Source organism: Balaenoptera musculus, chromosome 14, assembly GCF_009873245.2.
Source record: "Balaenoptera musculus isolate JJ_BM4_2016_0621 chromosome 14, mBalMus1.pri.v3, whole genome shotgun sequence".
NCBI lineage: Eukaryota > Metazoa > Chordata > Mammalia > Artiodactyla > Balaenopteridae > Balaenoptera > Balaenoptera musculus.
In genome coordinates this window covers 51,358,399-51,367,779 of record NC_045798.1, presented here as the reverse complement: position 1 = coordinate 51,367,779, position 9,381 = coordinate 51,358,399, and the positions used below count along the sequence as shown (strand labels likewise).

Below are 9,381 nucleotides of genomic sequence, written 5' to 3'. Positions count from 1 at the left end.
CTCTTCCTGGACTTGGGTGGCTATTTCCTTTCCCAATTTAGGGAAACTATAATCTCTTTGAATATCTTCTCAGACCCTTTCTATTTCTCTTCTTCTTCTGGGACTCCTGTTATTTGAATGTTGGTACATTTAGTATTGTCCCAGAGGTCTCTGAGACTGTTTTCAATTGTTTTCATTCTTTTTTCTTTACTCTGCTTCTTGGCAGTTATTTCCACCATTCTATCTTCCAGCTCACTTATTTGTTCTTCTGCCTGTTATCATCCTATTGATTCCTTCTAGTGTGTTTTTCATTTCAGTTATTGTGTTGTTCATCTCTATTTGTTTGTTCTTTAGTTCTTCTAGGTCTTTGTTAAACATTTCTTGTATTTTCTCAATCTATCTGTGCCTCCATTCTATTTCCGAGATTTTGGATCATCTTTCCTATCATTACTCTGAATTCTTCTTTTTCAGGTAGTTTGCCTATTTCCTCTTCATATATTTGGTCTTGTAGGTTTTTAACCTTGCTCCTTCATCTGTAGTATATTCTTTTGTCATCTCATTTTTTTTGATGGGTGGGACTGTGTTCCTGTCTTACTGGTTGTTTGGCCTGAGGCTTCCAGCACTGGAGTTTGCAGGCAGTTGGGTAGAGCTGGGTCTTGGTGCACAGATGAGGAACTCTGGGAGACCTCACTCCAAGGAATATTCCCTGGGGTCTGAGGTTGTCTGTTAGTCCTGCAGTTCGGACTCAGTGCTCCCACCACAGGAGCTCAGGCCTGACCCCTGGCCCGTGAACCAAGATCCCGCAAGCCACGTGGCAAAAAAAAAAACACAACAACATGGCGCAGAACAATAACAAAGAATAAGAAATAAAATAAAATTAGAAAAGTAACAGATATATTAGAAACAATAAAAGTATAAATGAAACAACAACCGGAAGATAAAACAGAACCACAATAGCAAAAAAAAAAAAAAAAAAAAAAACAAAGGCCATTAAAGGCCGTGGCTTAGGCAGCGCATGGGGCTTAGGCAAGGGTGGGGTTTAGGCAGGGGGCTGGGGCCTATGCTCAGGACCCACGGGGCCAGAAAAGGCCCAAGTGGGGGGTGGGGCTTAGGCTCAGCACAGCTGGATGGGGCCCTGGAGTGCCTCCGGCCTCGGAGTGCAGAGTATCAGGGCCAGGACCTCAGCAGGCTCATCAGGGCCCAAGTGGGTGGGGGAAACGCTAGCTACGTTCCCCCCCAATCCTCATACCCCCGAGGGTCCCTCCCCGTTCACCTCTACTCTTCCTCCCCCATCCTCCAACGCCCCCACACAGCCAGAGGGGGCCCCAGAGGGTTGAGGACCAGGCCCGTGACCCCAGCAGGCTCCCTGGGGCCCAAGTGGGCAGGGGAAATGCTAGCTGTGCTCCCCTCTGATCCTCTGAACCCCCGAGGGTCTCTCCCCATCCCTGTTGATCCCCTCACAGTGAGTGGGCCTCTCGAGGCGTGGGAACCCCTTCCCTACCGCCACCCCTCAGGGGTGCCAGTCCCATTCCACCTCCACTTCTCCTCCCCCCTCGCTCCCCATCCCATGTTCTACCTTGTCTTTTGGGGGTTCCTCCCATACCCTTGGGTGTCGAGGTCCCCCACCAGCATCTGGTAGGTGCCCTAGTTGTGAGGAGACGCGAACTCTGCATCCTCCTACTCCGCCATCTTGACTCTGCCTCCCCATGTTATGTTCTGATGTAAATTTTAGACCTAAAAATAAGTCTTCACCAGAGCAAATGAAATGCCACTTGTGGTGAAATATTATACTTTATACTTTTTCTGAATTATCAATAAGGTTACAGACACCTAGAAAGGAGTAAGCACACCTCTCATAAACGTCTCAATTTCCTTATGAAAGAAAATGACATAAATAATGAAAACTTAAGGGAGGAGAAAATAATAATATAACCACTCAATTCCATGTATATCTTTACTACTTACAAGGACCTTTCATATATTTTTGATCCTCACAATCACCTGGTGAGGTAGGCAAGTTTCAGTTTTTCATTCTAACGAGGTATTTTCTCCATAAACACTGAAGAATGCCAAGAAAAGTTTGCTCTTGAATCCTAGTTTCCATGTATTTTAAGAATAAATAAGTTCTTTAAAAAGCAGGTTTTCTAACTTTAGTTTCAGAAATTACATTAAACATTTCTTATTTTCATAGTCCATCCTTTACAAAGAAGATAAGAAATTTCTGAAGTCCACCTTTGGATTCTTTTCAGATTCACTCTGACTAAGCAACATTTTTAGTTGAGAGAAGTGTTTCTTTGTTTTGCTCACATTCTTTGAGGAGCAAATGGGTGTTGACTGTCCAGATGTAGCTGTTCTGAAAAGAAACATAAAGCCACACTTAGGTATACTGACAAACAACAGTTCTTCCTTCTTAGCCTAGATACCTGCTACTAGAATCATTTTCTACTCTTCCATAATTATGGCAATATATGAGCAGTGGCTATACCCAGCAAAGTCATTCCCATTTTATTAAGAAATCTCACTAAACAGGCTACAGGCAACATTTAGGAGGTATAATGGGTGGTTCTGGAAGCTTCTATCACCACCTGAAAGAGAAAGCTAAAGGCAAGATATCATCAGGTCTGAGTTACTTGTAAGTCTGACACCAAGATTCATGACAGTTCTAAGCAAGGACTTTAAAAACATATTTTTTCTTCACAGCTCAAGACCACTTCTTTCTCAAAAGTGAAGAATATCAACCTACACATATAGGTACCATTCCATTGTATTTTCACCCCTACAGTATAAGCTCCATGGGGCAGACACTTTGTACGACTAACTGTATATTCCAGTGCTTTTTAACAGTGCCAAGCACAGAGGAGGCCCTCTAAAAATATCCACTGAATAGATGATTCCCCATCTGGTACGTGTGTATTTATGCCTTGTTCTATTTCCTTCCTTCTAATTGTGTTCATCCCCCCAAACAATATTTGGGGTTTGTCAGTCTCATCCCTCTTCTGACTCCCCATCCATGATAAATGTGAAATAGCTTTCTCTTTCCTGCATATATCTAAGAAGGAGTCTGGTCTAAATGCCACTGAATTATTTTAAATATGCCAAATGTTCTTTTATCTGCACATGTCCAATAAAGTAGAAACTTCCATGATGAATTCCTATTGTACCAAACATCAAAATAATTAGGAATATACAGAAAACTGGACTTGAAATTTTAAATGTCAAACCCAATATAAAAAAACCTCAATTTAGTAAAAACAAATAATCCAGTCCTTGCTGAATTTTGTTATTGATTTTCAAGAAACTACCAGACTCTTTTGTAACAAAATGTTTGTTTAAAAATTCCTTTCACAGTTTCTATGGAGTTAAATTTATTGATTAGCATAGTGAATAGTGTACTGAGGATTACTAAAAATAAAACATGAGCCCAGTCACACAGTTAACTTAGTATCATTTCACAAATCCCTATTCAGTTAGATTTCCACAGGAATTTCTGATACAGGAAACAGCAAGAACAAAGGTTTAGAGCAGGAAAGTAAACTGTGAGTGGTTCAGTTTTGCTGACACATAAGATGAATTAAGACAAGTAAGAGAGGCAGACAGATTGGTGCCAGGTAGTGGGGGCTGGAAATCCATGCTGGAGTATTTGTTCCATATGCTACAGAGTGAGGTGCTAAAGCTTCTAATCAGAACTGTGCTTTTAAAAAATATCAGACTTGGACTTCTGGTGGCACGGTGGTTAAGAATCCGCCTGCCAACGCAGGGGTCACAGGTTTGTGCCCTGGTCCGGGAAGATCCCACATGCCGTGGAGCAACTAAGCCTGTGCGCCACAACTACTGAGCCCACATGCCACAACTACTGAGCCTGCACTCTACAGCCCATGAGCCACAACTACTGAGCCCGCGTGCCACAACTACTGAAGCCCTCACGCCCAGCACCCGTGCTCCGCAACAAGAGAAGCAACCCCGTAAGCCTAGAGCCCATGCTCCACAACAAGAGAAGCCACTGCAAGGAGAAGCCTGCGCACCACAACAAAGAGTAGACCCTGCTTGCCACAACTAGAGAAAGCCTGCATGCAGCAACGAAGACCCAATGCAGTGAAAGATAAGTAAACAAATAAATAAATTTATAAAAAATAAAAATATCAGACTAGAAGGGCTTGAAACTAGGAGCAGGAAGACTCAGGGAATTATTGTAGTAGTCCTGGCAAAGAGTGAATAATGACCTGAACAGATAGCAGCAGCAGGGAGAAAAAGGAAAGAATAGCTGCAGACACCTTGGAAGCAGGATGGATAGAAACTGGCAACTAACTGAACCAAGACTGAGGGAGTAGGATTGTCAACTATACTCACCATTTCAGGTCAGAATGTCTAGAAGGGCATGTTCATTTACAGAATAAGGAACTTAGGAGGATGGGCAGGTTTGAATAGTTACCTGTGGGGACATGTAGGAGTGGGAAGTGGATATATTTAATAGGCAGCTGGGAACAGGCCCAGGGAGAGACTGGAAGTAGAGGAACACACCTGGAAGTCAGTGCAGTGATGACTTCCTCAACTGCATGGCAATTTCAGGGAGTGTATTAACAGAGAAATTAGAACTCATGGGTTAACACTGGTCATTTAAATAGCTTAATGGATTAAGATACCTGAAAATCAATGCTGGGCTCTTGGCTTTGGAACCAGACATATGATTTAGCTTTGCAGAACTTAGAGTCTTTCTCTCTGGGGTCTTTAGGCCGAGTTTACTCGCAGGAGTGGTAGGATTGCTCTTCAATGTTGATAGAAAGCTTCTACTTTTACCATGATGTTTAACTGCTCTGTTGCATGTTTTACAAGTAATCAACTGCCATAAAAAGAAGAAATAGTGGGTCTGATTTCTCTTATAATTTAATCCAATAAACTGCATGCTCATTAAATTCATATACATAAGGGACTAAACCAGGTACTACAGGGTGAGTAACAAAGGCTGCCCTCAGCAAGCTTGTAAACTAGCAGCAGGAATCAGATAAGACACAAATTTAAAAGAAAATCTTCAATAAAAAGTTAATGGCTAAACATTTGTATATAATTTAAAACACCTTTTTAAAGATGATAAAGTCTTTACTTTCTCAATGTAAAACCGTGTTCGGGGGGGAATGGAGGAGACTGGGAATGATATCCCTTAACATCTGGAAAGTTGTTCTTTATAATAGTAGACATTTAGCATTTTTTTGCAGACAAACTCCAAGGCTTTTCCCAATAAAACATGGCAAAATATCACTGAAAATTTAACTGACTCCTTCAAACCTTTAGTGATTCTGTAAATACAGGTCTAAAGCAATTTATAAAACCAATCAAATGAATCCTCACATTCTCATACTTCTTCACTTCATTAGCGATAGAGGTTGACTTTCTTTTCAGGATTCATTTTTCAAGACATGGTTCATTTTATAGCTAAATGCTTTTCTTCTATATATCTGACTCACAAGGCACAGGATTCAGCCCAGGCCTCAACAAAATTAACAGAAACTAGTTTAGCTGAGAAGTACTCTGATGTTCATGAGCAGGTAAAAATGCATTTACAGAGGTCTATTTAAGTTGTTCTATGCTTTATACAAACAATTTTATGACAAAGCAAAATTCATTTACCTGTCCAATTATGGTAAACTCCTAAATATGGCAGTTCCAATCTAAGTTATTACTGACTATAGTCTTGGGCCAGACATAATCTGTCATAATGTCCAGAATGCCCAGCACAGTGCCTGGCAGTAAGCAGGCACTCGAATAGTTAATAACTGTTAACACAGAACATGTAGATAAAGTGTATCCGATACTGGTCTCTATACAGTAAACCAGAGTAATTTGCTTTTGGTTGTTTTATTGCACTTAATATCCCCAATACACAGCACTGTCTGGCATAAGATAGATCCTCAATAAATGTTTGATGAATGAACATAAGATGCACTTACCTTTGTTGGGCATAAACTTAAATACATACTCTGACATAGAGCGGAGGTGACTGAAGAAGTAACACTGGTACCTAATACATAAGGCAAGAGCCTTATGTATACCTAATACATACTGCTGTTCGAAGAAAAGAACCATTCGCTGAAAAAATAATTTAGCGGTGACTGCAGTTCAGGTGAAGTCACACTGGTGAGCTCAAGAAATTCTCAACTTTGTGAAAATAATTGTGCTCAGCAATAAGATCTGGGCAATTGAGAGTTCACAATGTTTGGTTTTAGGTAATTGTGAAAAACAAAAATAAGCTGTACTTTTGATGACACAGTAATCACTAGAAAGAAATCCTATGTATATATTTTGACAATCTAAATATACTATAAACCTCTGAGTTACATTCAGGCTAATTCTTAACCTCATCTTAAGTGAAAGAAAAGAAAATTCTGGTTTATTTATACATACTGGAATTGAAATCTTACCAATACACTTTTGGAGTCTTTGTACTTTTTCAAAATTTTTGCTTCTTTAAAACTGAGTGTATAATTTCTTGCTTCTCGATTAAGAAGTTTCTGTATTTTGGGTGTCAGTCTGGGTTTGGGTTTGAGACGTACTCGAGACTTATCCTGAACCAGCAACTGGAAACAGTATGGACATGTTCCTTCAAAAGTGCTTTTATCATCTAAAATTATACAAATGAAACTCACAAGTCAGCAAACAGAATATTTTGTTACTGCTAACTATCAATATTATAAATGCAAAAGAGTATATTATTTAATACAAGCAAATATACATTTTCCTTAAGCAAACTCAAAATATGAAAATTTACAAAAAGATAAATCAGCAATAATTTATTTTACAAAACACTGTAATTCTATCCATTCACTCCTTTTAGGAACAGATAGGTAAGTCCCCACCCTTTGCTACATTGTTCATTACTTGCTACCAACTAAAAAAGGCTGTATGTCTAACCAATTTTACAGACACATTTATCACAAAATAACAAATTATATTGTGACTTTTCCTTTTTAAACAATTAGCACAATTTTGTGGTTGTGAGCTGGGCTTTGTCTGCAGTACAAGGTAACAGGACAACAGACTTGCCCCAGGACCTTTATGCAATCAAGAAAGCATTCACTGACCGTCTACCATGCTAGGCTGTGGAGACATAAATATGGAAGTAAAGGAGTTGCTATCTTTATAGAACTCACACTCTTGGGGAGCCCTAAGCAAATAAAGATAAGATTGGTAAAAACTGCAACAGAATATGATTAAAATGCCCTGAAAATTATTAAACTCTGAATAGACTAGCCAGAAACACTTCAAACAGGCTTGACAAAAGTCATCACAGGTGACTGTAAACTCTTATCTGTATTTGGAAATGGCATCTATTATTGGTAACGGGCTTTCAGGTACAAGTACAGTGAAAAAGCAAGCATGGTTATTTAGGGAAAGGTGAGGCGTGAAGGTGATGCTGCTGAAAAGGAAGGTGGGCACGCTATCTGTTATTCAATAAATATTTATTGGTTAGCCCTGTGTAAAGCTAAAGACCATGTTAGTAACTTAGCTCTGCCAAATGTAAAATTCATTCATAATTACTGAGTGACAGTTAAGTGCCAAGCACTGTTCTGGGTGTGGGAAATACCACAGTGAACAAAGGACAATTCATGCAGAGAGACAATGAATACAACAATGCCAAATGTTAAGTGCTGGGGAGAAAAAAGAAATACAGGAAAAGGGGAACGGGGCGTAGCGATGGAGCTGCTATAATCTTAAATAGGGCAGCCAGGGAAGGCTTTGTGGGGTGACATTTGCAAGAGACCAGCAGGAAGTGAGGGAAGAATCCAAGGAGATATGTGAGTTAAGACTTCCAGGTAGAAGGAAGGGCAGGTGCAAAGGCCGTGAAACAGCACGGGGGCCTGGCAGTGGTTGGAGTTCAGTGAACAGAAGGGAGAGCAGGTCAGAGAGGTAACGCAGACCTATGACATAGGGCCATGAAGTCCCTTTAAAAGATTTTCACTTTTACTCTGAGATGGGCAGTTATTTCAGAGTTGGTAGCAGAGAAGTGACATGGTCTAGCTTAGGTTTCTATTAGGCTCACGTTGGCTGCTGGATTGAGACTGCATGGGAGCTATTGCCAATAATCCAGGAGAGAAACTGATGGCTTGGACCAGGGTGGTAAGTTGGATGTGGAAAGAAGTGGCTAGATAGTGGATATATTTTAAAGCCAATGGGATTTGCTGGCCTACTGGCTTGGGGAGGAAGGCTGTTAGTGAGTCAAGAGTGGCTCCTAGGTTTTTGGGCTAATTCTTAAGGATGGGGTTACCGTTTACTGAAATAGGAATAACTGGAGGAGGCGGGTTGTCGTGTTGGGGGATAAAGCTTGAATTTTCGCCTAACATAATATTCAAAAAAAGTTGTCAACGTATCTGGATGAGTCTAGGATTCGGGGGAGTGGTCTGGACTGGGGATATAAATTTGCAAGTCCTCAGTATGCAGAATTTAAAGGCCATGAGAGTGGATGAAAAACTGTCACCAAGGAATTGAGTGTAGCTAGAAAAGACGTCCAAGGGATGAGTCCTGGGACACTCCAACATTTGTAAGTTGGGGAAATTAGGAGAAACCAGCAAAACAGAAGTACTGGCTAAAGAGGTAGGAGGTGAACTTTGTGATGGTCCGGAAGCCAAGTGAGGAAACTATTTCGAGTAGACTGATCAATGCGTCAAATGCCGCTAATAGGTCAGACAAGATAAGGCACGTTAAGGAATTTGGATTTTTTACGAAACTGAGAAGCCTCTAGAGGGGGTTTATTATGGCAGTGGGTCGATCCGATTTTTCGGATCATCCTGAGCGTTGTGGGGAATGAAGGCGAGCGGGGCGACGACAGCCTGACCCACAACCAACGGGCGTCCTCCCTACCGTGTGACGAACTGTAGGCCCAGCTGCAAAAGAGAAAGAGACTCATAAGGGATGAGGAAACACCCCCTAGCGGCTAGCCTCCCGCTCCCCCTCCCTCCCTCTCTTACAGGAGATAGCGGGCCTGGCCCGGGCAGCTATCTTGTAGTTTCCGCGCCGCAGCCTCAAGGTAGTGCTTCTGCCTCATAGCCACCGCCACCTCCACACCGCTGAGACCCGGGGACCAAAAAAAAGACTCCGGAAACCGGCTTCCCAACGTGGCGGACTTTGACGTCGGGATAAGAGCTCCCTTCGGAAACAGGTGCCCTCAGCTGAAGGGTTCCGGTGCCTTCGCGTCCGGTCCGGCGCACAGGCGGCCCTCCCCGCGCCGTTGGCCCCGCCCCCGGGTCCCGCCCCGTCCCCGCGGGCAAGGTGGCGATCACCTCAGACGATAGTCTGGGCGGAGCAGCTTGACTGGGCAGGGGTGGCAGCGTCAGGAGCCGAGGGTGCCGCCCGCCTCTCCGTCTTTGTCTGGTAGCCTCCTTTACCATACCCCTGTTGTCATTTCATCAGCCC

At 42.2% G+C, this 9,381-nt stretch overlaps 1 protein-coding gene across 3 annotated transcripts; it reads right to left on the bottom strand.

The window, feature by feature from the left end:
* Window positions 1-1,757: 1,757 nt before the first annotated feature.
* C14H18orf21 (chromosome 14 C18orf21 homolog) lies at window positions 1,758-9,077 on the bottom strand. Of its 3 annotated transcripts, XM_036823726.1 has the most exons (6): window positions 8,937-9,001; window positions 8,830-8,852; window positions 7,053-7,135; window positions 6,393-6,592; window positions 4,620-4,816; window positions 1,758-2,332 (listed from the first exon to the last, which is right to left on the bottom strand). In XM_036823726.1, exons 3-6 carry the CDS (start codon window positions 7,078-7,080, stop codon window positions 2,179-2,181), a joined length of 579 nt encoding a protein of 192 aa, XP_036679621.1. In that variant the 5' UTR covers window positions 7,081-7,135; window positions 8,830-8,852; window positions 8,937-9,001; the 3' UTR covers window positions 1,758-2,178. The 3 variants fall into 3 exon arrangements, with proteins under 3 accessions (XP_036679621.1, XP_036679619.1, XP_036679620.1); XM_036823724.1 differs by lacking the exon at window positions 7,053-7,135 and having other exon boundaries at window positions 8,937-9,074; XM_036823725.1 differs by lacking the exon at window positions 7,053-7,135 and having other exon boundaries at window positions 2,209-2,327; window positions 8,937-9,077.
* Window positions 9,078-9,381: the final 304 nt, after the last annotated feature.